The 27,299-nt window shown below is 36.4% G+C and overlaps 1 protein-coding gene across 6 annotated transcripts; it reads right to left on the reverse strand.

Moving 5' to 3' along the window:
• Positions 1-404: 404 nt before the first annotated feature.
• LOC104901368 (putative 3,4-dihydroxy-2-butanone kinase) lies at positions 405-25,649 on the reverse strand. 6 transcript variants are annotated; one of them, XM_048634266.2, is made up of 21 exons: positions 25,420-25,648; positions 23,945-24,018; positions 23,791-23,854; positions 23,079-23,191; positions 22,894-22,941; positions 20,746-20,817; positions 20,579-20,665; positions 15,777-15,950; positions 15,029-15,112; positions 14,751-14,806; positions 14,335-14,465; positions 14,164-14,256; positions 13,909-13,973; positions 12,583-12,726; positions 12,459-12,502; positions 6,122-6,205; positions 5,930-6,003; positions 5,750-5,862; positions 5,575-5,670; positions 754-916; positions 405-714 (listed from the first exon to the last, which is right to left on the reverse strand). In XM_048634266.2, exons 1-20 carry the CDS (start codon positions 25,457-25,459, stop codon positions 791-793), a joined length of 1,782 nt encoding a protein of 593 aa, XP_048490223.1. In that variant the 5' UTR covers positions 25,460-25,648; the 3' UTR covers positions 405-714; positions 754-790. The 6 variants fall into 6 exon arrangements, 5 of the variants coding, with proteins under 5 accessions (XP_048490223.1, XP_010687238.1, XP_010687239.1 ...); XM_010688936.4 differs by having other exon boundaries at positions 405-916; XM_010688937.4 differs by having other exon boundaries at positions 405-916; positions 23,072-23,191.
• Between the last annotated feature and the right edge of the window lie 1,650 nt (positions 25,650-27,299).

The following is a 27,299-nucleotide window of genomic DNA, read 5'->3' on the forward strand; positions in this document are numbered from 1 at the left end:
GTAGGAATATACATTATTAAGTTGGTTTGAATAAGACTCATTTAGATTGTTGATTTTTAAATACTTGTTTATTTATTTATTTATTTACAATAAAAGGTTAAGATTCGTTGTATGTTTTCCGCTGCAAAATTCTGAATAAGCCGATACGTTATCACACGGACGATAATGCTTTGGTAATTCTCTAAGTTTCATATTATAAAAGTATTCCTGAAAAGAGAGAATTATCAGGGTGTTATAAAACATGAAATTGGAGAAGTCGATCTATGAATCTGAAAGGAAAGACTTATCTTGAGCAAGAACCTCACTTTTTTCACAACGTAAATTTTAATACGCACCTAATGAGACTGGTTTTTGACATTGAGAAAAAAATTGTACTAGAAGTAGTCAAATAAAGAACAAAGATATAAAAGAAAAATAAATCTGGAGAATGTGTTAAAAATTAGAATGTAACTGCGCTTGAATTTATGTTCTCAAGAAGAGCTTCAATAAATCTGACCATATCAAAGATACACAGAATTTAAGTAGACGACACGATAAGTATAGGTGTCATGCAGAAAACTACACTAAAATAGGATCTGCAGCCAGAAAAAGGGGGCGCACAGAAAAAAGCTCGCGATGTGTGGCCTATATTATAAAGTCTGCTAAAACTTCTGGACCAGGATACTGCTGCTCAATACCATGAGGTTGCAGTAGCACCAAAATCTGGAAATAAAGGTAGACAATCACTGGAAGTATATGTTGTGCGGCGAAAAGAGTGAACACCGAAAACCTTGGTGATGGATGGACTATACTATGATGTCTGGTGATACTTCTTGACAGCTGAAGCTGCTGCTTTATACCATGACGCAGCAGCCATAGCACCAGGATCAGGAACAGAAGCTAGAATGTCAATGGAAATATATGTTGAACGACCAGCCTGCCATAAGTTCCACATATTTCGACACCCATTAATTACCAAAACAAGAATAACTATAATAGATCATCAGGAACCACCTTTAAATCATGTTGTTTCTACAAGGAAAATGCAATCTCATCTCAAAATTTTCTTTCAAGAAAGAACCTAACTTGATAGTCCTTTCCATTCGGGTCCTCTTCTAAATAAGTTCTAATCTTCTTTTGGACCGAAGTGAATTAGAAATGAACTGAGTGGAACTGAACCAAAAAATAGAAAAAGAACAAGGCCAGATACGAAAGAGAAAGCTATTCCTCATGGTTCATGGTTTATTAGCAAGCAAGCGAAGATATTTGGGCAACAACGCCTGCTTGGACAAGCAAAGAACATGCATTAGAACTTAGAAGATCCTAGTCAAAGTAAGACTTGTAAGTAGAGTCCTAATTGTTATACAAATCCTAGTCTTTTGTTGTTATTATGTCTGTTTAGTAGAGTCCAACTTGGAATGAGATTTTTAGCAACCTACTCTTACAGAAAATCTTAAGTGTCATAATACTTAAATGTCTTATCTTGTTAGAAATCTTTTTGCCTACAATGTTTCACTACAAAGTAGGACTTAGTCTTTATCTATCACCCCAAATCAGTCTTATGGTGAGTGAAGCCTTGATTGATTCAGAACCTCTAGTAAACATTCGATGTGTGAAGCCCTTGGAGAGCTAGGGCTTGATTCCTTCCCAGGATCACATCAAGGCCTATGTGAACTCACCACACATACATGTTTCATATTGGATATGTAATTGTTTCTTAGAGGCCAAAGCTTGGCTTTCATGCCAGAAGATAAAATGCCAGAAGGAAAAAAAACAGCCAAAAAGAAAAGTAAAAAAGATAAAAGAAAACAGACAAAAGAAAGAAAAAACTGCCACTCCATCTGTAATTTCTTAAAGTGGTTTCTGTAGTCGAATCTGTAGATTTCTACAAAAATAAGCAACAATGTTTCACTGAAAAAAATAATGTATCATGTGGTGACCAACTAAGAACAATTAAGTTCATACTTCATTAAAATTAGAACAGTTTTTTCACCAGGTGAGTTTTAGGAAAATTCACTGGATACCAAAATGCAGAGGTTTGAAAAATCATTTGAATACCCTTAAATACGGCCGACCGTTAACTCCGTTAGTCATTAAGGCTAAATCAACCTAATTAACCCCTAACTAACCTAATTAATACTAATTCATCCTAATTAACTATAATTAAACCTTATTGACCTTAGTTAATTGAATCCCCACCCCCCCTCCTCACCCACCAGCCACACAACCACTTTTCTCCCTACTTCCCCACCACTACCCACCATAAACCACCCCTTCCCACCTCCAGCCACCGAAAACACCCCCCTCCCCACCTCCAGCCACGAAAACACCCCCTCCTCCCCTCCCATGTAAACAACCCCCTTCCCCAACAGTCAAAGCGGTGGGTGAGGGAGGGTTGGTGCGCGCACAAGAGAACGATAGGAGCTAGCCGCGGGCGGAGCGTGGATTGTTGCGGTGGTGTCGTTGTTGCAGTTGGTGTTCGTTTTGGGTGGTTTATAATGGGTCTTAGGGAGTTGATTGTGGTGCGTATATGGGGGCAAAAGGGAGGATGAAGAAGACATGAAGAGGTGGAGGGATGAGGGTGGCTTCAGGTTGGAGGCGTAGGCGTAGGCGCCGGCGAAACAAAGAGTGGAGGGTGGTAGTTTCAGTGGTTATGCAGCAGTGGGAGGTGGGAGTGGTGATGTTGGGGCGGTTGTGGGTGGTTGTGGATGGAGAGATAAATTAAATAAGAGTAGAATTAGTTTCAGTTTTTTTTAGGGTAATAGTTTACGAAAGCTTAACAGCAAAGTCACGTCAGAGATTTTTCAAAACCCCAGGGGCACCTTGTGCATTTTGGATTGCAAGGGTACCTGGTGAATTTTCGAACAACTCAGGACTACTTGGTGAAAAAACTGAAATTATAAATATTTGTGAGATAGACTTTCTCTGTTACACTTTTTGCAAAAGAACACCTTATATAATTTTTTTCTTGTGAGAAAACACCTTATATGACACATTTTATCGAATAGACACCTATCAGTCAAATTTTGGTCAAAAATAAAAATTTAGGTCATTGTATGTCCCGTTTTACTTCTCTTTGTGCGTTAGTCAAGTTCCGGCTAAAAGAGTTATGATAAATATTTGTGACTTTCACGCACAAAAAGGGAAAAAAGGGAGGATCATATGATAAAAAAAAAAAGTGTCTTATATGGTGTTTTCTTATGAGAAAAATCATATAAGGTAGTTCTCCACAAAATTTGTAGCAAAGGTCTTTTCCACAAATTTTCTCAAATTTAAGGTAGTTTTAAAGAATAGCCTGTTTTTTGGCGGTACAATTATTGAAAAATACAAGAAAGAAAATTCCAGAGGAGTGGGTATTACTTATTATAAAAATATAGTAACAGGTTATTTCACAAAATTCACCTCAACTTTTAGGTAGGTCACCTGAAAACCCCCTCAATCTCCTCCTTTCCAATTGCTAAACCCCACACCTCAAAATATAATAGAATAGTATCTCAAGAAACATCAAGAGTATACTAGATGCATATTTTTGTCAGTAAAACAGTGAATCCAGTATTTTCCACCTCCATCAGAAGATAGCCAATCTACTAGCATTGTTTCTTCACAAGTTTTATTTTACAGTAGGGGGACCATGTTGCAGCTGTACTAATCCTTAAAAAAAGTTTCTTGCTTGCCTTGCTAGTTTATAATACATTCTTCCATGACATGATTGCACATCAGATTCCTCAAGCAGCTCTTGTGGTTTTGGGCCCTATAGTATCTTGTCAAGCCTCACTTTCTTCTCATATGTTTTTGCATGGTTGCATCTTAGGCACAATCTCACTCCAAGAGAATAGCATTGGCTTTATGATTATACGCCTCATTGAGGTACCAGTGTCCATGACCTGAAAGTCTTGTTCTGAAACATGGAATTTGCTTTCAGCAGTCTTAACTTCTAGTCATCAATTTGAGTTATTGCTTTTAAGAAAAGGCAAATTCCACTAGTCTTAATTCTAGGAAACTTTACAATGTCCTTTGACAGCAATTACCTAAGGTCAAACTTACCACTTGTAAAATATCTTCCTCTTTCTTTTTTCACCTCCCTCTGTTCCTTTCCTATCTCCATCTATCCAACAAGAGCCTCACAGCTACTCTCCAGCAGGCCAATGAAGACAACCTACCAGGGCTGCATCCTCTCCTATCATAGAGTTTTGTGACTCAAAGTCCTCACCTCTTCCCTAAGTATTCACTTTTATCTCGACTCTTAGTCTATTTGCTAAGGATCAACCATGAATGAGTGATTACAAAGCCCCTTCAAATAATAAGAAAAGCATCAACATTTTCCTCATCAATAAATATCTCAATTTGTAGATCTATGCTTTTCAGTTTTCATTAAACTCTAGATTCAACCTGTATGTAGGAAGTTGGCAAAAAAAATGGAATTTAATGTTCTGTACACTGTCACGTTACAATCCATGCATTGGCTATTTGGCTTAAACCATACTTCATTTCGCCAACTATCATACTAGTTCTCACAATCATTGTAGATTGTACCTGTACATCATAAATTCATAGTGGTGTGTGATATTTTATTCAAGAGCATGCATGATGTAACTTGTAAGGTTAGGTTATACTTCAGCTTTTAATTAGTTCACTCAAGAGGTGTGCACTAGGTTGGATTGAACCAAGCTTGATCAATATCAAGTCTAGATAATGTGTGGATGGGTGAGGTTTAGATGAGATCCAACGTGGTCTGCTGGTAAAATTAATTTCCACAAAATACTCTTTTTACCTACGAATAGGGATGTTAAAAGATCATAAATCCTGCATTAGATTTATAGATCCGATTATCCGAATCTAGTTTTGTACACTCAAATCCAGCTTATGGGATTTGAATCCTTAAATTTTTGGATTTGATGTCTCAAATTTGGATCCTATGCTCTCAAAGTATCTGTGCTATACTAGGGTCAGATCTTGTGTTAGATCATCTCCACAAACAATATACGCCTGACATCGGTATAATAGAAGATATGGTGATTACTCTAGAGAACCTCCCGAAGTAAACGAGGAAAGACTTGAAAAGACCCAAGAATTACCATCATATACCCTAGCAAGCAGGACAGAAACACCCCCTTGCAACCATCAAGCAATAGGACACAGTACTGCAAAGATGAGCCTAAGAAGCAGCAGTAGTAAGTGGCAGTGGCATGGCTCCACTTCGCACTACCTAGGATGATGTATATGTTGGTACATGGAACAAGAACGGGAACACATTTGGCCACTTTGATGCCGTAAACTGCTACCTACAAATTATGATGCTAGCCGTTTTAGCTAGCTGCGATTCGTAATAGATACCCTCCTAGCCAACCTTTAGAGAGGGTCAATTGAACTAGTAACCTTGTTTGACCCGTTCTGGCCTACTTGGCTCAATCAACCAACTGTGCAACGGGACCAGGAAGGCAACTAATGCTGGTTGAATTACTTAAAGAGGTGTCCAGCTTTTGCAGCACCAGAAAGAAAAGTAGATGAGAACTTACACGAGTTAGACACAAGGAAACACAAATAAAAGGTATGATTAAGAGTAAATTTTAGATCAGACCATAGGGAAAAAACCACCTGTGCATGCATGTGCTTAGTAGACTCTGCACCAATAAATGCTGCTTCGGATGAAAGAACAAAAGCATCGATAGGATCATCCCCGGCTTTAAGCCTCTGTGTAAGGGTAGATTATCAGTTCAGAAGCAAATGAGCTCACTTCAATAAATAAGCACAAGTAAAATCATCAGTCAACCTCTTGAAGAACTTCTGAAGCTGGAATAAGAGCATCTAATAGTGTCCGGTAGCCAGCACTTGCCCCTCCATACAAACTCACAGCAGCAATAGCAGCCTGAAGTGCAGAAGCCACTAAAAGAAAAATTGTTAAGGAAATCATATCTAAGATTGAGATAATTCAATTTGATTGCAATCTTACATTCTTTAGATGTAACTGTGCACTGGCTAGTAGACTTCAATTTAGCATATGCTGCCTTGAAGAGTATGTCATATCTGATTTAGAATAAAGCATAAATCTCAGTGCTTGAAGATAGGACATTACAATAATTAGAAAGATAAATGAATCACAAGTAAACGGAAAGATCAAGTAGGTAGAGGAAATCAGTCGTACATTATACCACTTGTCCCTCCCATAACCCTTCTGATAGAAAATCCAATCTCCTTGATAGTCTCAGTTACATCATTTAAAGGATAACTGGAAAAATTAAGAACACAAATTATCATATGCCATAAGTTCAAATATTAAGGAGGTAGATGGGGAAAAAACTTTAAAAACCTGTAATAATATATTAGAACATGCTACAGGAATGCCCTAAGAAATTTAACTGGTAAAATTTAACTAGAAACCTGATCCTGAAAGATTCTACAAACTTCCCCAGATATATTATCCTGAAAGTAGAAAAACTTTCAAAAAGAAAAAATCTGCCACACAATGATATTCGTATGGCGCCTGAAATGCATAAAACAGACCTGGAAATGCTATTTACATAGTTGGAGAAGCCTAGTTAATCTGTACAATACAGCAATCACCTAAGCAGCTTCACCAAAGCATTGTGATGACATGTCACATATGCTAGGCATCGCTTAGATTGTCAATGAGGTGGCACTAAAGGGGGCAGAGTTAGTTTTGGGCAGGAGGAGAATAAAAAGGAGAGAATTTGAGCTGGAGAAAGTCATCCAGAAATTTTGATTTCATTTTGTTCGAGTGGGATTGCCTGAGCAGCTAGAAATGCTTAAAGCCTTATCATTACTTTCTTTTGGCGCAATTTAATCACTCAATCTCTATCCCTTCTTCTACATATCTCTTAGGTTTCATTTAGAGTCTATTAAGCATTACTTTCTCATGCTAATTCCTCCTTAAGTGAGTGAAAACCTCTCTACCAGCCTCTATTCATACCAAATACCTTCTACATTCTGCCATAAGTTAATCCCTACTTACTATGCATAAACACTAAACAGGTTACCACCCAAATCTACATTAAAAGATCAAACTGCATAGATGAAGTGGAAGTGCTTTTTTGACCAATGAATTTGCTGTTGCTCACTACTTCCCTAATGTCATATAGCGATTTTTACATGCTTTAGACCTTGGACTTTCTATATACAGTCTGATATGTTTTTCTATAGAAGGTTACTAAAAATAAGTGACTAGTCAGTAGCGAAAACCCTTGCAGAATCAGCCAATAGGTGAATGAAAAACAAAGAAAAATTGATATAGGGGTGGAAAAAGGAAAATAGAATTGTGCTAGCCCCAAAATCTTTCCAGCAATCAACGATGCCTATGAGTCTATGACCTACCTTATGCTTGAACAAGGGAAGGGCAAAAGGCAACAATCCTTATGAAATGAATTTCCATGGTCTACGTTACCTAGATTTGGTATGGATGTCGAATATGGGTATATATAGAAGAATGTACGACTTGCCAACGCTCACACTTTAGGACATGAGTACACTATCCTACATTGGACAAGGGTACGGGGGACATAACATTCTAAAGTCTTCAGTACATAAATCTTATCAAGATTATGTAAATTATAATATAAGAAACTAATTTTATTAGAAAATCTGGTGCCACAAAGAACTATTTAAGGAAATCTAAACCGTCCCTCGAATAACAAATCGATTCCAAATTCCATGAAGGTCAATTGCACTAAGCCTCTCCATTGCCCAATTTCTCGTCTTGTTTCCTATAGTGGCAAGAAGTACCCCATTCAAGGTCAAGTGCCTGGTATGGATTTCATACCCTTCTTTATTGTCATGTCAGCACATGTGAGGGTGTGAGACACCAAAATGCCACGTCACAATAACAGAGTTTATGACTTCATGGTCTTATGTGATCTACTGGAGGAATGAATCCCTGCTAGCCATGGCCTTAACTATTGGCCAATATCTGGTATATAACCCGTACAAATAACTTTTTCAATCTAACAACCTGGTCTTTCAAAGTAGTTTATGATGCAAAACTAAATCAAGTTTCGATTTTTAAGTGAGTTTTATGATTGTTACATGAAATCAGTTAAAAGTAATAACGGCTAACACTCAAAAGTCTCGTTTTGAGGGTGTTGTTGAGGTGTTAATCACATGAAACAAAGCAGAAAAACTCGAATTATCCTAAAAATTCCTGGATATCACTTCCAAACAAACAAGCACTCAATGTTTGAACTCAAACAATCTGATTTTTATCCACGTTTAACGTGCCATAATATATAGCCAATCACAAAGCATTCTACTAGGACTACAATTAAAAAAACTCCTGACAAGCTTACAGAGGAGGTAAAACCTATTCCGAGTACAATAGTGAAACCCCGCAAGCAAAAGACTTCAGCCTTTTTTTAGTAAAGAGAGGTTTGGAAAAAAAAATTAGATGTTTTAACTTATATTAGAGGGTTTGACTAGTCAATCCTCTAATTTGAGTGTTTGGTAACGAGAGATTTGAAACAGCTAATTGGGCCCAAAAAGCTATTTTGGAATTAGCCGTGGGGGGGGGGGGACTTTTTGACATTAGAGGTATGGGAGTGAGTGGGTAAATTAAATTTATGTCCTTAAGTTCTTCAAAATTAAATTTATAAACAACAAAAAGTACAATAATTGATTATGCCCATGTCCTTATTGGTCATTTTGCACAATTAAATAACTATTAGCTATCAGCTAGTTACCAAACACATTTATAAAAACAGTTAATACAATCAGTTAGACAAACCAGCTAATACACCCAGCTATCAACTATTCGCTAATTGCCAAACAAAGGCCTTATAAGATAACTAGACTCCTAACAACTTTAGAGTTTTAACACCATTAGAGTTCTAGTAAACTTAGACTTCTTACATGGTTAGACTAAGATTATATATCTAATCACACTAGACATCCATGGTCATAAAAAAAAATTGCGGTTGCAGTTGCACTCACAGTGAAGGTCGCGTTGACATGAGAACGGCTTGAAACGACAAAATACAACATTTCGTGGCCTTCGCGGCGTAAATACTTTTGGAAAAAAGGCACAACAAGCGTTTTGGGCTTGCGTTTCCCTTTTTAAAATTATTAACACCATATTAAGTCCAAAATTGCTATAAATACACCATATGGATACTTTTGAGTTTTGATGTACACATAATATTAATATATTGTTTATTTAGTAACTAAAATTGACAAATTATGAAGTATTAAATACTTATTAATAGACTTTTTGTATCATTTTTTATTTTTGTATTTGTCCACCTATTTTTGTGGTCACAAAAGATATAATTTTTGTAAGCAACAAGATAGAAGTATTTCTATTAGCTAAATGATGGTTAAACTCAAACTTCTTATTAGCTGCCATATGGAAAGCTGGCAAGAGTAATGAAATATTTTATTTAAAAGAGACCTGAATAAGAGAAAGGATCAGGGTCCCTCAAACAAACAAAGCAAAGAAAGGATGATATTGCAGGTCCTACCACACTTATAATATTTTATTTCCATGTTTTTCCACTTTCCAATGCTCACTATGAATTAAGTGGCATATGTGACTACTGAGTATTAACTAGAGAAACAAAAGACAGAAAAGGTAGAAAGAGAAACAAGAAAGAAAAAGAAGAAAAAGAGAAGCAAGACAGAGAAGAAGAAGAATGCAGAAAAGCATGAGAAAGAAGTGGCAAGTCCGAGAATTAGAGATTACAGCTCCTTTTTTTTTTCTTTGATTCTTCTCAAATCTTCATTTTCAGCCCTAGAATCTCTCCGTTTTCTTTCGGCTTCATCTTCCTTCGAGAATCAAAAAGTCTAGTCATTTGATAAATAATGGTCGTTACATTGATGTAATGATTTCAAAACGCCTTCAACATGTTACATAACGTCTGGACGGATGAGTTTGGTACGAATTTCAATGTGGCATTGTGGCGTCCTGTAACGGGTCCTGTAACGGGTTTTCTCAAAACACTCAAACCCTTTAAAAAAGCGCGTCTTGTAGAACGAAATGGCCGAGTTTTTGCTCCAAAGTCCATGACTCTAAGAGTTCCATTATGACTTGGACTCTTTACAAAAGATATAATGGCACTAAATTTCTAGGATATGTAGAATCCTAATAGAGCAAGGACACTAAAATTCATCCCCCCCCCCCCAACGAACTTGTCCTTAAGTTAACTCGAAATAAGGAACCAAGGCCTCGTTCGTTTAGACGGGGAGAAACTGAACTGAAAATAAACTGCGAGAAACTCAACTGGACTTCGAGAAAGCTGAACTAAAATGAACAGTGAACTGAACTACGAGGAAGCTAAACATAAGAGAGTGTTTGAACTGAAAATAAGTCCAAAAGAACAGGCCAAGTCACCAAAACCAAGAGTAGCACACATGCCATTTGCCTAAAGGACTTAGTAAGTCTTGTAGGTCTAGCTTCTTGATAATTTTGAAAGAACATTTATCTATAGGTTCGTCATTCTTATGACTAATAGGCAGCTTTTGAGCACTTAGCAACAACCTAGTCGGTTACCTAATGACCATTTAAGTTTTGCAACGCTAATCTCGTATTCAAAGCCCCATGACAACGCAAACACTCCTCAAGAAAGTTCATAATCTTCCTTACCTAATACTCAATTTGACCATGCAAAGCTCTAAAAAGGGTGTCTAACTACAGATGGCAGTGGGGCAGGTTTAGAAGGAGACCCGCCCCATCCCCGTCCAACTGGGGCGGGAATAGGGATGAAAATTGTACTCGCAATGGGTGGTGGAGCGATGTGGATTTTATGCTATACCCTACCCATCCCCCCCCCCTCCCCGCTTCTTTTTCATATCATACCCTACTCTATTAAAAACATATTATATATTTTTATATTTATAATTAAAATTCAATTTATTAAATTATTAATAATTCTATTTTGCGACTATAGTACTATACTAGAGATTGTTTGGGACTATTAAGATAGTTGCGGTTATGAAGTGTGTACATTGCACGTACAGGTACCCATGCGTGGGGTGCGGAGGAGATGGGTGTAAATACGTACCCGTTGGGGTGGGGATGGGTCTAGAATTAACCCCCACAATGGGTGGTGGGGCAGGGATGGGGACGGGAATTTTATGCGGGTACGGGTGCGCGTGCGAGTGTGGAGGGACCATCCTCCGCACCCGCCCTACCCAATTGCCATCCCTATGTCTAAAACACCAAAACTCGTTCCTTACACATTGTTTGAACGTCGGATGTACACTCTCGACTCTACATGTAGATGGATTGCCTAAGTGTAGTATGTTATTCATAAACTTCTTCTTACACTAGCCAAGGGCCCTTCACATAGTTTATCACCTTTGGCCAAGAACTTCAACTATCTTTCATGTGCATGGTTGCTAAATCATATTCATGCTTTGACTAGGCGTCATGATTGCCTTCCATTCGCCTCACCTATATCTCGCGCCAACCTCTTTGCTACCATCACAGAGGCTAGTCACCTTAGCCTCAACATCTATGTTAATGTGCCATCTACAATTACATAGCATGTGTCCTAAAATACTGCTTTCGTCAAACTCGATTCTCGATTAGTTAAGGTTGCAATAGAGGTTACCTTATCACCAATTAACAACTTAAACTTTTCCAGAACACAATGATAAATGTGTGCTTTCGCATGAACCAACAATGCATACACGATGACAATGTGGTTACAAGGTATCAATCCTATTAATATACAAAAGGGTAAGGTATACTTGTTAGTCTTATAAGTAGCATCTATCCCTACTACATGGGCATAAGTACGAAGCAAATTCAACCGAAATAAGGTCTACCATGAAAGGTGAGTCAGCTCATTTTTTATTGAGTCCGCCCTAATGCAATGGATATAGTTTTTCTCTTTCGCGTGTGCAAAAAACGGTTGCATGACGATTTTCCCCTTCGTTTCATCCATTTTTCGTTTTTTCTTTTCGCTGTATAAGTCTAATATTCGAGTGTGAGTGGTGGTGATGAAATCATCTGAATTCCGACAAACTTAAGTGGTGGAAAAGGTGGTGGCATCGAAATGTTGTGGTGCCCAAACATCATTCTGATGGTGATGGTGATGGTGCTAGAAAAACGTTTTTGGTTTTTTCTTTTTATGTTTTGAACTTAAGTGTCCTCTTTCAGTCGCTTCTTAACCAAATGCGACTAAGGCAATGCACCTAGCACCTAAGGAAAGGCGGCCTGAGGCGCATGCTTTGATGCGCCTAACATACTACACTGCGCCTGCCTTGCCAGATGCGTATTGGCTCGTTCCTCCACTCGCCTGGTGCGCTTTCTAAAACTAATGTAATAGCAAACAGCAAGCACAGAACTACTAGTGCCAACTGTCAATGTGCAATTGAATAAAATCTTGCACAAAAAAAAAAAAAAAAAAGAAATGGGGAAACAAAAATAAAAGCAGCAGGCCAGCAATAGACAGAACAAATAAAGAAAGCCATATCTTCTGAATCGCATATGTAACTGTAAAGCTATGGCACATAAGTCATCAGGAACTTACTATTTCTTCATGTCTTCTACAATTGCAGAAGCACCGCGAAACATCTGAAACACTTAAGCCATTAGAATGATTTGGTTTATGCCTCATATCTGCAAGATTGTTTATTCAAGAGGGAGGTACATACTGTAGATCCACAATCACCATCACCAACTTTACTATCCCATTCATTAAGGCTGTCCCTAATATTAATCAGTTCATTTGCTGCTGCTTCAATGGCAACCTCAAGAATACGACCTTGTTCACTCAATTGTTGTGGCCGACTTGGGCACTGGTGAGCCAAAAACACATTTATCTTCATTAATATATGAATAGAATATACAAAGCAATTTATGATACAGAGGTTAACAAAATACTTTCACTTGATGACTACATGAGCCATGAGTGCAAGTCACTATGATATTGAGAAACATTGAAGGCAAACTACAACTTGTAGCAGAGCTGAGCTGATGAAAACTAATCTTAACCTGAGTTAAATCTATACAAATATATTAAAAGGCGTACATAAACAAGAAACTGTGCCACGTGGCGCTCTCTAGGGAGTTTTTGTTCATGTAATCCATTTATAATTAAAAAAAAATAGAAAGTTGCGCAATATAGGGTTTGATCCCGAGACCTTAAGTACATATACTAAAGTCTTAACCACTAGACTAAGTTGTATTTAGTGTTATTATCACAAGTATTATATTAATAAATATTTTCTTACCCGGGACATAGCCCGGGCCTAATAACTAGTCATAGCATATTCAAAGGTGATCATCCAAGAACGGAACCACCACATGCTCTAAAGAAACTAGCTTTGCAGATAGGAAAAACTTCAGCAACAAAATAGAAACACAATACAGCTTGCACACAGCAAAAATAAAATAAAAATAACGTAAAAATAAAAATAAAAAGCTGTTCAATTTCGAAGAAGTTGCATGAATCACCACAGCTAACTTTTCAACTTTGGATTAATGGACTTATTAAATTTACTATAATATCCTTCACTTCCAGGTATGTCAATTGCAATTTTCAATCAACAGGGTAGCCAAACAGCTTCCTAGTGATGCAGAGACAGAGCTACATATATGGGTCCCACTCCCGCCACATTAAGATATTCATATAATAGTGCAACATGAAATGGACCCAGGCAGAGGAACTTGACAAGACCTTACCACAAAAATCTGTCTGGATTAGCTAAAGTTGCTAAAAACCATTCAACATTATGTTGTTGAGTTGTTCAAATATTTCTTGACACAATAATAATACAGCACACAATGAAGAGCTCAAGATCAGTTGTCCAGAAAGCAGATGTTTTCTCAGTTGCTGCAGAAATATCTTCCTCGAATATGGAGTAATGGCACAAACTTAATCGCAACATTAACATTTCTAAGCCAAAAGATAAAGAAGTGATCCATATCCTCAAGCCTCGCTCCACTTCTCAATTTCCTAAAAAAAATCACAGATATACCTCTTTGTTGGTGAGAATTGGAGATAGTGGAACTGGGACAGGAATCTTTGTTGCCGGACGTTTACCTAAAAAAAATCACAGATATAATGAGCGTGCCAAGAAAAGAGTGAGATACATCAAATGCCTATCACAATTAGCCTACAAGGCAGTTTTGACAATGATTTCTATTTAGTTCACAACATTTCTGCTTCCATCTCTTTTTTAAAAGTCAAGATGATTCTAATAGGGGTGACAATCCAAAACATAGCCACATACCATCAACACCAACAGGCCAGGCTGGTGCCTTTGTTGGAGCATCTAATCGTTCCAGAATTGCTTCATCAACCTTCATGACAGTAATTGATAATCCTGACAAATGGTGATTATTAACGATTCAATCATGAAGAAACAATCCAGGTACAAACACTAATGTTCACATGACAATACCCGCCATGTCTAGAGAAGTCATAAAAGAGCCTGTATACATTCGGTCAACTGCAAGCCCATGCTCCAACTGCAACATAGGAACAGCTTTTCCTGCAGCAATCATCAGTTCCATCACAGGAGTGGCACCCAGCCTGTGACATCGCAAACAGATTCACAAAATGCAACTTAACAAGGCAACAACATACGAAGTACACAATAACATAAACAAGTTATTAAAGGTTCCATAACATTGAATAAGAGCTCCAGTGTACATGAAGAAAAATACCTGATAATATAAATTTTTTGCATAATAGTATAAAACACAGTCAATATATATTGTCTGATCACAAAAGACAAAGTGTCGCACTAAAAAAACGGAGGGATTTGACAGTACAAGCAGATAAACAGTTGAGGGTACAGAAAGCAGATGAACCTACCCATTAATCATGAGGACTACATTATTTCCGCGTTCAATAGGCACATAATGAGTTTCCTGCAATGGAAAGTCAACGATAAGGAAAGATATAATGTGAAGAAGAAACATTCACAGATAGATCCAACACAAGTTTGAGGACAACTACCATAAGAAGGTCAGCCCCTTTAAACTCTATTTATACAGAAAGTCATAAATAAATTGAAATGGGATTGATTACCCACGAGGCCACGACTTAAACACAATTTCAGCTTATAAAAAAATTTATTGGCTGAAACTTACTGATGATAATATTTGCATAAGAACATGAGCAACCACCACATCTGCAGGTTGCAGATCAGCCACAGCAGCACCAGGTTCTCCATGCTGATAAATATAAACCTAGCTTAGTGAGTAGTTACAATAAAGAGGTTCTTGTTTAAGAAAAAAAATCTGAAAACAATGTATTGAGTCTGTAAGAACATATTCCATCAACTAAAGGGGCCAGCTAAAGCATAATAACTATCACGAATGACTCTTAGGCTTCATAATGTATTTTCCCAAATATTGCAGTCCATCGTAATGAACTGAAATCTGGCTAGCTAAATTGAAGTGAAGAAGATGATGATTTGCATTAATAAAGTGACAAGTATTCGAGTGACTTGACACATACCCAAACCTAACAGCTAAAATAAACTCTCCAATAATCTCTTGATGCCTCTTCCTCTCACTAATCTCTTCTATTTATAGAGTTAATGCACTTGCTTTCTCTCCAGGCTAGTCTAATTATTATATATGCCCTATATTACCCCTAGCCTACCCAATGAATAACATCCATCAAAGTGAAGACAACATCACTGTTGGCCCAGTCAGCATGCTTAAATAAATTAAGGCTCTTCTTCAAATAAGAAAGTCAAGCAAGGAAAAGATTACAGCATTGTTGATGACACAGAGAAATTCAAGAAAGCCAACATAAGACAAACACATTCACACATACAAACATACTTAAGAAAAGCAGGATATTATTCATAGTACTCGACTACTCGCTTACAATTCCAAGACCAAGTTCCATCTTTCCAGGGCCCAAACGATCTGATGTGACTTGACCAGGAAGCGTGCACACAGATAATGCAACACCCATAGTTCCAATCATTTCAGATGCTCTTCTCGCTTCAGCTGTAACTTCAGCAAGAGAACACCCAGCATCAGCTGCTGCTCCAGCAACCTACCCCAGACAAATATAAAACAGAAACAAGTTAAGGAAGGACCGAGTAGAACATATTTTTACAGTAAGAAAAGAAGGTCAATTCAAAAGAGAACCACAAGGAGGGTTACCAAAAGTCCAGCAAAATCAAGCAAAAAGAGGAATAAAAGAAAAAAGCTCCAATCACACATTATATCAGAAAGAGCCAGGGAAAGCCCAACCAGTGTCAGCTCAGAAGAAAAGCTAAAGAAACCACCTGAACCCACAAGGATATCAAAGATAACATTCAATCCGAAAATATATCATCATTCTTCTCACACCACATTACCCATAAATAGCATAATACCCAGCTCGATGTGTACTTTGTGCACCTTACATCACCCCATCCTCTAATACTGCACTTGATAAATAACACAAAAGAGACGACACAGCTGTTTTCCACCAAACTAAAAAGCCTCAGAGAAAAGCCACAACGTCAAAATGCAGGAATAAACAATATCAGGAATCTCCATTAAGACATGAGAAGATATTTCCATCTTTGGCCTCCAAATTTGCAAATTCTCACAAGCATTGAATTTTTGCAACTAGCAACCCAAAAAAAAGAAGCTTTGAACCACTTCTGAACCTTAGCCATCCAAAAAAAAGGTGAAGATTGGATATGATATGGATATGACAAGGCAAGTCAAAATAATTAAATTAGTTGATCTTTTTCATTATTGAGTTCGGGTCATTCTACAAATCAAGATTGCAAGTGGTATTTTGGTATTGGTTTAATTGTTAAGGGTTAAACTTCAATTGTTTCATTCAGCTGCTGTGTTGTTTTTTATTTGCTTAACTTAGTAATAAGCAAATGGTATTTACCTAACTCTTAAAGTTGGGTGTTTTACATGGTGCAAATTCGTTAATTTAGCTAGTTAAATTGTCTGGCATGTGTAAATGGCCAAAAATCTGCTCCTTATTTCGGTTCCTTGGAGACTAAGTTGTTGATTAGTTGGCACTTAGTTGTAGTTTAAGACTGTGGCTTGTATTTTCCTACGGAAAAAATTACTGCTAGGGGTCCGAACTATGGCTACACATTTTAAAAAGGTCCCAACTATTAACTATTAATCTATCTTGTGGAGGTCATAACTTTAGGAAGTATTAATTGAAAATGGATCCACAAGACTTACTACCTATAATATAGGTAAACTGATTTCATTTTATTTTTAATTACTTAAATATTTATTATCTCCACTTTCACTCTCTCTTACAAATACACACACTCTATGTTTACAGAACACCATATCCCTGCTCATTACCGGTGAATGTGAAGGTCCTAGTGGATGTGATGTTTCGGGAAAAAACACTAGGCAGTGACTCAATTTTTACAAGATGTGGCCTCCTAAGTAGGCGGTGCCCAAACATCTGAAGTTGATGAGTATCTTGAGGAAGGAGTACTAATGGTTCAAGAAGGTGAGAGGTTTGATCCTATAGCATGGTGGAAAGAAAAACACATGAAGTTTCATCTTTTGTCTAGGTTAGTTGCCGTAATTAGCAATTCCATAACAAGTGTGGCTTCAAAAGCTACATTTAGTGCACAGAGCAGATTCATTGATCCATCTAGAGCTTTATTATTTCTTGAGACCGTGCAAATGTTAACTTGTAGAGGAGATTGGTTCGCTCCCTCCATAGAGTAAAGAGAAAAAACAAAGACCAATTGAGTGTCCTAACTAACTTATGTGTTATAGATACTGATAGTTAGATAATTTAACTTAATACATGCAATTGCTTGATATAACTATGAAGAGGAACCAAAAGAAATCATTCTTCCGATTCCCTAGAATTGGTAATATAATTTTGTTAATATATTATCATATGAACTTTATAGAAACAATGGAAATATTTACTAATTACTTTATACATGAATACTGCATTTGGAGAAGATTGAAGCAAGGACTCGTAGCCAAGAATCTAGTGAAGAAATGTTTGGATGTTTTAAGATTGCTTCGTAAAGGGTTGTTCCTTATGTAAGAATTATGTCTTTCCCTTGGATATATAGTCAGAGGTATATCATGGCCTCAGGATTACTTTTAAATTTGTATCCTTTGTTTAACGTTTTTAGATAAAGAAACCTCGAACTTTTATTTAATGTTTTACTTCATCTATTGCCAAAAGGATTTTAACATTATCATTAATATTATTGTTGTGGTAAAAATAATTTTATTTCTATAAAAAAAGATGTACAAAATCAATCTAATTTTTTTTTACATTATTAAAGTCTTAACCAGTATTCGAGTCCAGCAAGTCAAGCTCGAGTCGAGCTATTCCAGGAAACCGAGCTGCAACAAACGAGTCGAACAAGAGTTTGGCGATCTTGACGAGCAATGAGCACGAGTCAAGCGGGGTTGTAATTTTTTTGAGTCAAGCGGGGTTGTAATTTTTTTGAGTCAAGCGGGGTTGAAATTTTTTTGAGTCTAAGTAGAGCAGAACTCGCAATCTACTCACACGATAAGCACCCCTACGTTAAGCAAACTTCGAAACACGTTCAAGATTACATCCTCCTAGAGTTGGGAGTTGAGACCTAGATGAGAAAGTTGGTAGTTAGGACCTTTCAAATACATATGGCCATAGTTAAGACCCCTGGCTTCAATTTTCCTTTCCTAAAATAAGGGTTACTTTAGGTCAGATTTTAGGAAAGAGCATATATGCTTTCCTTAATCTAATTTATGCACGCGCCTAGTATCTTATTTTATGAAGTTTTTCTTATCTTCCTGAATTATGGTTGTAAGGTGCTTGAAGAGCAAGTTTCTTAGTTATAAGCTTGTAATGCCTATATAAAGGCCACAAGTTTCATTAATAAAATCCGATTATAGAGTGATTTTGGACTAAAAATAATGTCCATGTTTGTGAGTCTGTCTTACTTTACTTTCCATTAACCCGAAAATAAGGAGTGGCTTTTCATTAGTGTTTGAATAACTTAGCTTCAGGAGTGATCTAGGTGTGTTCAAGATTTAGAGTTCAAGAGTGATCATCTAGGCATTGAAATATCCTTTTTAATTCTTTTTTAACTTAAAATCATAAAAATTGGATCTTTGTTTGTGGCTCTTGAGTCTTGACTTGAAATGGTTGAGATTCATATCAGGATATAAGTGTAGAATAGGACATCTTTAAAGGTGGCTACAAAAAAATTGACAAGTAAACATTCCGAGGATTTATGTCCACTTCTCAATCTAGGCAGCATATTAATTAGTCTATGTCTCACGTCAGTATTGCATTCCTGTCTACTGTCTATAAAAGTCAATCTTGAAGGTAATAGTTTAATACTGCATGCAGTTTCTATTGATTCAATAATCATTCCAATGGGATAAGATTCAAGACTATCTAACCAAGCGATAACCAGAAATGGAATTAATTTGATTTATGTACTAACTCTTTCCTCAAAAAGTATAAACCTTAATTGCTTAAACATGATTGATTATGGGGTTTAAAGAGTAATGAATCAAAATAACATCAAATCAATCCAAAGAGGAGCCATAAGAAGTGAGACTTTCATGACCAGTTCTTTTATGTCATTGCATTCCCGTATCTATCAACTATTCTCTCATCACAATGTAAAAGAGAATACTTGCATGATCCTAACCTGAAACGATAATAAATGATGGTCATGGTATGTAATTTTGTAAAGAAAGTCCATGTCCATAGTAAAGGTAATGGAATATCATGCACAAACATGATTTTTACATCATAAATTTTTATTACCACTCAATACCAGCTCCAAAGTGGTGATCGATAATGATGAAAGTTTGTAAGAAATAAAGGGTATTTTGGAATGGAATAATATAAAAATTAACATGAGACTTTCTTCACAAAATTACCCGTAAATTCATTACCATTGCCACCATTTATTAATGCTTACCAAATGAGCAGTCAAGATCAGCCGACGTCTATATTAAAACCATATTCACCACACCTTGTTCCAACTTTTTGAAGTTATACTTCCTTTGATTCTTAATACTTGCAACGTTCGTAAATGGCACATGAACCAAGGAGAAGGAGAAAGAGTAATATGGCCCATGTGCTTAACTAATAAAATAAGGCTTTCTTTGTGTAAATATTTGATAAATGTTGCAAGTATTGTAAAACATTCGAAAAAGAAGTAGGTTGCAAGTATTAAGAAAGAGAGTAAGTACAAAAATTATCACACAATGAAACCAAGGGGGTATCAACCTTGTACAAAAGGACAGCCAAGTACAAAAAGGCCTGTGCCTCTATCTATAAAAGTCAAGTGACACTCAAAGGCCTCGAGCCTTTGACCCAAGCTATACAAACACCTCATAAGTTGGAGCTTAAAACCTTGTTGAAAAGAAGCTATACCCAAAAATCCATACATTTCTATCACCAAGTGCACCATCATATTGCCAACAGAACCATCCTCAATTCCGCAAACCAAGGCAGGCTAGGTTCATCCGGAACAAGGCAAATGATAAGTACCAAAGAAGCTTCATTTTCACTTATGTCCTTAAGAAAATAGCTATTGAGAGCCTTATGAGGGGACAAAAACAATTATATGAACAGTAAAGAAAAAGATGACCTGCAGCGAGTGCATTAGAACCCCTATGGACACAACTTTTACCAAGTATACAACCAAGGAAGAGGAACTGAGAAGCAACCTTGTGCACAAGAATAGTTCCTGCCAAGCCTCGACGTCCAGTTATTCCTCTGGGTGGTAAAGCACAATCATCTCCAACTATGACCATCTACAAAGCAAAAGCATGATCCATCAGTTAATTAATGTCAAAATTAACATGCACAAGGATAATAATCGTATTACGTATACCTCGACTTTGTACCCCTCAGACTTTGCTTGTTCAGCTGCCAAACCAAAATTAAGGCGATCCCCAGTGTAATTCTGTTAAAATCGTGTTAGGGTATCACTTAGTCAGATTCAGACCATGGAATTAGTAATCATCTAATACACCGCAATACAAAAGAGTGAAAGATAACATGTATAACGTGGTATTCGTAGTCAGTCTTACTTAATTCAACAAACCCCTGCAAAGTGCAATCCATGAAAGGCAAATTGATACATGCAACTGGTACTCTTACCTCTTGGTGCTAAGTTTACAAAGCTAGGTAGTGCATTACTGAATTGCATTTCGGTTGATGATTCAGCTAGATGGGGGGACCTCTAGAAAGAAAAGTGGGAAAGCGGATCAAGCAAAATGCTAACTAAACATCCACTAAGGGAGTTGGGAGTTTAACCGGTTCCCTTTCCAGATTCATCCCAACCAAACGGCCCCTAAATCTCTTTGTACAATAGAGAAACGAATCCAGGATCAGCCGAATGAGGATGTATGTTTAACTCTCTGATACACAAACTCTCTGACAGAGAACTCTTTGTAGGATACCTAATTGCAGATGATTCTATATTTCTATCACTGCCCAGCCAAATCACCCACATGACAGTTAAAAAGATTGCCACGGTATATCTCCTTACCCCTCCTAAATTCACATAAATTTTTGCAGGTGCTTCAAGAAGATCATTGGACATACCCAGTAGATCCAAACACACTACACAACTAGTTTAAAAAGGGTGCAGCTTACAATGCAAAAACAAGTGGCATCCCATCTTCCCTCCAAGAATAGCCGAAACCAAGAGACAAAATTAGGCAACAATTGACACAGCTGACCTTTTGGATTAAACAGGTTAAAATGAAATTAGAAAATTTTTATCCAAGATGAGAACTCTCAACCTGCCTAATTATGTTGGTAAGAGTTATCAATCCTCTCTCGAGCTAATGGCTAACGCAATCTAACCCTTTATTTTCTTTTTTCAGATAAGACAATCTAACCCTTTATTTTCTTTTTTCAGATAAGACAATCTAACCCTTTATTAACTTTTTTTCAGAAAAGACAATCTAACCCTTCATTGACATACTCTGAAGTCAATTACAATCTGCAGAGCAAATTTACTACATTCCCTACACCCTTAACCCGAAATAAATAATAATAATAATAACAATAATAATAATAATAATAATAATAAATTTGGCGGACTTTTCATGAAGAATGGGAAAATAAGTTTACAAGCCAACAAAATGATACTAAAATAGTAAATCTACTAATCTAGTGTGCACAAATGATGCATTTGTTTCTATATAATTCTAAAATAGGTTCCCAGGTAATTTGAGTGAATGGATGTTGTCACTTGTCAGATTCAGGTAGAAGGTCTTCCAACCTGTTTAATTTCAACACGAGCCCAACACTCAAAAACTAATTTTCTGAAATGCCACATTGCAACTCCACATCAACAGCATAGTATAAGGTATTGACTTTCTCGAATATAGCAGTCTAAAGAAGCTTTGACTTGCTTGGGGACCTCAACCTTCCAATAACATGAAAAGGCTATAGGTTTGGAGTTGTTCATAGGTGCTTATAATATGAATCAAAAGAGACCACTCCACTAGAGTTAACCAACCAAAATTTGATGGCTGCTGTTACGCCTTACAGCATGAATTTTCATCCTTCTGATCAAGCATGAGGGATTAGCAATTTAGCATTATGGTAGTCAAAAGATTTTCAACCCTTCCCCCCCCCCTCCCTTCTTCGAGAAAAAAAAAAGGGGGAAAAGATGGAACCCAGGGGACAGGTATCAAAACTGACCTAGGTTCCAAAACAAGTTTCATATGAAGTAGGAAAAGAACAAAGCTGATGTTTCTGCATTTGGTACAGATGCTGCTCATTATTTATGAGCCAATTACTTCCCTGCAGATGGTTTCTGATCTCAGGGAAAAGATACTTAGTAATACCCCCTTCACTGGACGATTGTTAATACTTCTACAATTGGTTGGTGCATCTGTTCTCTATTCATGTAAGTTGGTGCAAGGGATAGATATCAAGCTCGTGATGACAGTAGAGGTATAGAGTACTTACAAATTTAACATAATAATAAGGCAAACCTAACTGACAAAAGAGCATTGAGTACCTTAACAATTAAAAGGCATCCCATGAGTCCAGTTACAGCTCGGATACCCTGTAGCAAATTGAGTTATTCAACAAAATTGGTATGGGGAACAAGCTTCAATACAACTGAACCTCTTCTTTCATCAAGTGTCGAAGAGGGAAGATTTTTGGATGTACTAGGAAACAGTAAGAGAGCAAACGTTATACAGCCAGAATCGAATCCACTGGCGGAGAGGCAAAAATATCCCCGCAGATTGCAGCAGTAAGCATTCCTTGACCCACAAATCCAGCATGGGCAGGCTCATGACCACTGCCACCTCCTGAAGGACACATGAATTAGAGCTTGTTCTCTTGTAATACTTATACTCTTCTAGAAATTAATAAAAAAAGGAGATGAAACTTTCTGTACTTAATGTGACTTGTTATACATAGCCGGCATATAAATAGAGCGCATATGAAATGCTGCAACTAAAACTGAAACAAAGGAATTATCCTATCATGTGGGAAAGTGTTAGACCTGCTTCAATGTTAATTTTCAAAAAACCAACTTTTTATAATATGTAAGTAAAGATTTTAACCATAAAAGAAATTGCTTTGAAGACCATGAAAGGGAGGAGGGAAGAAGTGAGGATATCCATATCTAGGAAGGATGGAGAGAGAGAGAGAGAGAGAGAGGAGGAGGAGGTTCCTATGATCAACTGAAAGAACACTATTTTTCCCTTCTTTTAATAAATATCACAAAGATTCTAATTGATAAATAAAAATCTAATCAATTATGGTCATTTTGATCTTATGTTCTTGAAATCAAAGAAAGTATGGGGGCCAAATTGACCTCAATATTTGTATTGATTCGCTTCAACCCTACAAATAGTAAGAAAAATGTATAGAAAGGATCTTAACAATGAAACATGAATCACACCTGATATAACAGATACTTTATCATAAGTTGAGCTTGATACATCAGCGCGCAAAACAACCTTAACCTATATGAATATGAGAAGAAAAGAAACCAAGATAAAAAACCAAAATAAACAAAAAATGATACTACAAGGTCTAGTAAATTGAATAATGACCTCCGGAAAACCATCCAAATACTGCAATCCTGTATAAGTCTCCACCAAACCCTCGATAAACTCAGTCACTGCAGCTGTGAGAAAAAATAGAACAAAGCTGTTTTTTCAGAAAAAAGCGTACTCGACTTTAGTTTGTCAAAAATCACATCATAGATAATTCTATAACCTAGTTCATATGTATCCCTTTGACCTCCTTTGCATCTGCTTGTTCTGAGCCAAACGTTTTCTTGATTTAGAAATGACACCAAAGAAATTACATGAATATTGTATATACACTGTGACAACTCGATCAGTGGTGTGAACCCAAGCAGTGCAGATGTTATTCGGCATACTTCACCATCACCCAAATCTCTATTATATAAGACAAGGGGGGAGCAATAGTGTCCCCCTTGGAATTTACTTAATCGTCCCTCCACAACATAAATATTAGATTCCAAATTTCCACACAAAGCTTCTAACAGTTAATCAAAACCAATTCAATGCATAAACTTGCCAAAAAAAACAATCAAATCTCTATTAAACCCAATCAACTCATATAAAAGCTCAATCACATAAACTCGCCAATAAAAAAGATTCAATCAACAAGATTCAAAATCAAGAACTTACCAAACATTAATACCACAAACAATATAATAACAAAAAAATACACGAGCAGAGACAACTCAATTCAAACTCAAAATAATTATTCCATAACACAAACACAATTACAAACACAAACTCCAAACATTTCTCTTCATAGATTGGAGCTTCACGACATTTTCAAATACGACATTATCAAATTTGCGGATATTTTATAATTAATCAAGAAAGCAGTTCATTATTGAAAACAAAAGTATGTGTAATGTTCTATGTTCAGTAAATCTTAAGAATTAATAAATCTAAATTCATTTACAAAAAATTAATATTAAAAATCACTCACAACCTCTGTTAGTTTTTTGCATTAGCGAATTAATATATATAGATTCATCTAACTATTAATCTTTCACATTTTAAGAATAATCATTACTATAGTTTTGAAATTAACGCACGCAAGACTAGTTATAAATATAACCCATTCAATTTCTATATATACTCCACATAAGTAAATCCATATTTACAGTTCCAGAGACTTCAAACTGACAAATCAATCTTTAAACAATTGCCTCTAGAGCAAGTCTGACAAGATATAAAATTTCTATGGGAAGTTAACATCATGAAAATACAATCCTGTCTTATCAAATAAGCTATGAGCATAAGTTGAGAGCCAATAAATGCGTAATCGTAACATAAAGAAACATGCAAATTACTAAAAGAAGACAAAATCATCAACATATTATAATTGCATATTCTTTTTCCAAAATGTTAAATTCATCCAAGCTGTTGGAACTCAATGTGTCACCATTTAATTTGAAGTGAACGGATAAAATTAAACCCATAAAAAGAACATAAACTAAAAATAATCGGGAAAATTCCAAGAAGATAGAGAGTAAACTAACCGTTGGGGTCATTGATGAGTTTCTTTCCGACAAACGACATGTTGATTGCAACTGAAATGGTGATTTCTACTAATTAGAGAAGAAATCAGTGCTGCATTATTGTACCAGAAATCTTGGAATGAAAATCGTAAGGGAGAATTGAATGACTAATAGAAATTTAACTCTGACTTCGGTGACGGAAAATCAAGAAAGAGAGGAAGTCAGCGGTTCAGTGGGAATGTGGGAATGCAATAGTTACCTTTAATACTTGTTTGATATTATAGTGGAATGGAAACAATTGAGAGGTTTATGATAGAGGAAGGAAACGTGATTTGCTTCCACTAGTTTGATAAGGATAACAAATTGGGGGATTGTGTTTCGCTCCAAGAACGGTATTTATTACTTAATAGTCATACCAAACAATTAGAAATGAAAACGCTTATTTGAATCTGTTCCCTACATCAAATTACTCTATACCAAACACCCTCTAAGAATTGAGCTTGTTCACGACTCCATTGGACCATGAGGGTAGGGGTGAAAGTTCAATGTAGGGTTTGGATTAGGGTCTAATCAATTTGATCCGAATCAAATTTGGATTTCAATTTTCCAATCCGAATCTAAACCAATAAGAGTTTGAATCTAATTCAATCCGAATTTTCATACTTTAGATTGGATCCGATCTGAAAATTCAATTTTTTAAAACTCTAGTTTTTTGATGAAATAAATTAAGCACAACAACAACCTAATAGATTTAGCAGCCTAATTACAATAACGGCTATTAAATATTTTATTTATAAATTGAGTCCGAATTTCATATATTTTACCAAACTTCTTCCCAACCTATTTTTTTCTAATTACTCTCTCCTATCTAATATTACTTCTACTAAGCCAATATTATGGATTCAAATAATCTTAATTACTCCCAAAATAATCCAAACCACCCACAAAATTTCCGAAATAATTTTCAAATCGATCCTAAGTGTTCTATAAAATCCGAAATTCTAAAGAATGTTTATGTTTTTTCAAAGCCAATCGAATTACCAAAATTCTCAAGTTAATCAACACAAAATTACTATAATCTCAAGTTAACGCCAAAGAAAGTATTGGGTCAGACCGTCTAACCAAATACTTACTGTCAGACGGGCTGACCCAAATGAAAAACTTACTTCTGTTCCCTTTCTCCCCTTCATACCATCAGGTCCAAAATACGCGAAAACTTTTCTCTACTGAAATTGAATGACCAAATAAATTTTTACCTTCAGAGCACCAGTGAAGCAAGCCCTGCAAGAAGGCTGGACTCCTCCTTAAGTGAGATTGAGGAGCATTAGTACTGAGTGTCCTCCATTCGTTAGTACTGAGATTGAGGCACCAAAGTAGAGAGAGGGAGAGTGAAAATAGAGAAATGATGAGAGGTTGGGAGATGAAGAAAGGAGGGGAAGAGGGGGATCATATAGAAAGAAGAGAAATAAGGAAGAGAGAGGGTGGGGGCGCAATGCAGTAAGGTAAGGAGGGAGGGGGTGTAACAGTTCAATCATGACATTTGAATTTATCAGTTGGTGCTTTTCTTAGGTTTTCAGTCAGTTTTGTTGTTATTATTAGTTGGTGCTTAATATGTTTCAGGTGCTTTAATTTTCAATTCAATTGGTACTTTTCTTAGTATTTCAGTTAGTTTGTTATTATTTTCAGTTGGTGCTTTGTTAGTGTTTCAGTTAGTTCTTGTTGTTATTTCAGTTGGTGTTTATTATGTTTCAGTTGGTGCTTAATATGTTTCAGCTGCTCTTATTTTTCCTTTCATTCAGTTGGTGCTCTGTTAGTGTTTCAGTTAGTTCTTATTGTTCTTTCAGTTAGACCTAAGTTACTTTCATTTAGAGGTAACTTACTTTCAGTTGGACCTAACTTAC

Source organism: Beta vulgaris, chromosome 8 (genome assembly GCF_026745355.1).
Source record: "Beta vulgaris subsp. vulgaris cultivar EL10 chromosome 8, EL10.2, whole genome shotgun sequence".
Lineage (NCBI taxonomy): Eukaryota > Viridiplantae > Streptophyta > Magnoliopsida > Caryophyllales > Amaranthaceae > Beta > Beta vulgaris.

Bases quoted from the DNA above. Each gene is read 5' to 3' on its own strand.
- LOC104901368 (XM_048634266.2), bottom strand. From the start codon at position 25,459: ATGTCGTTTGTCGGAAAGAAACTCATCAATGACCCCAACG. The intron at 12,727-13,908 runs GTATATCTGTGA...TTGGCTCACCAG, and splicing joins CAATTCTCACCAACAAAGAG to TGCCCAAGTCGGCCACAACA. The intron at 6,206-12,458 runs GTAAGTTCCTGA...TAATTTTTCCAG, and splicing joins GTAGAAGACATGAAGAAATA to TTATCCTTTAAATGATGTAA.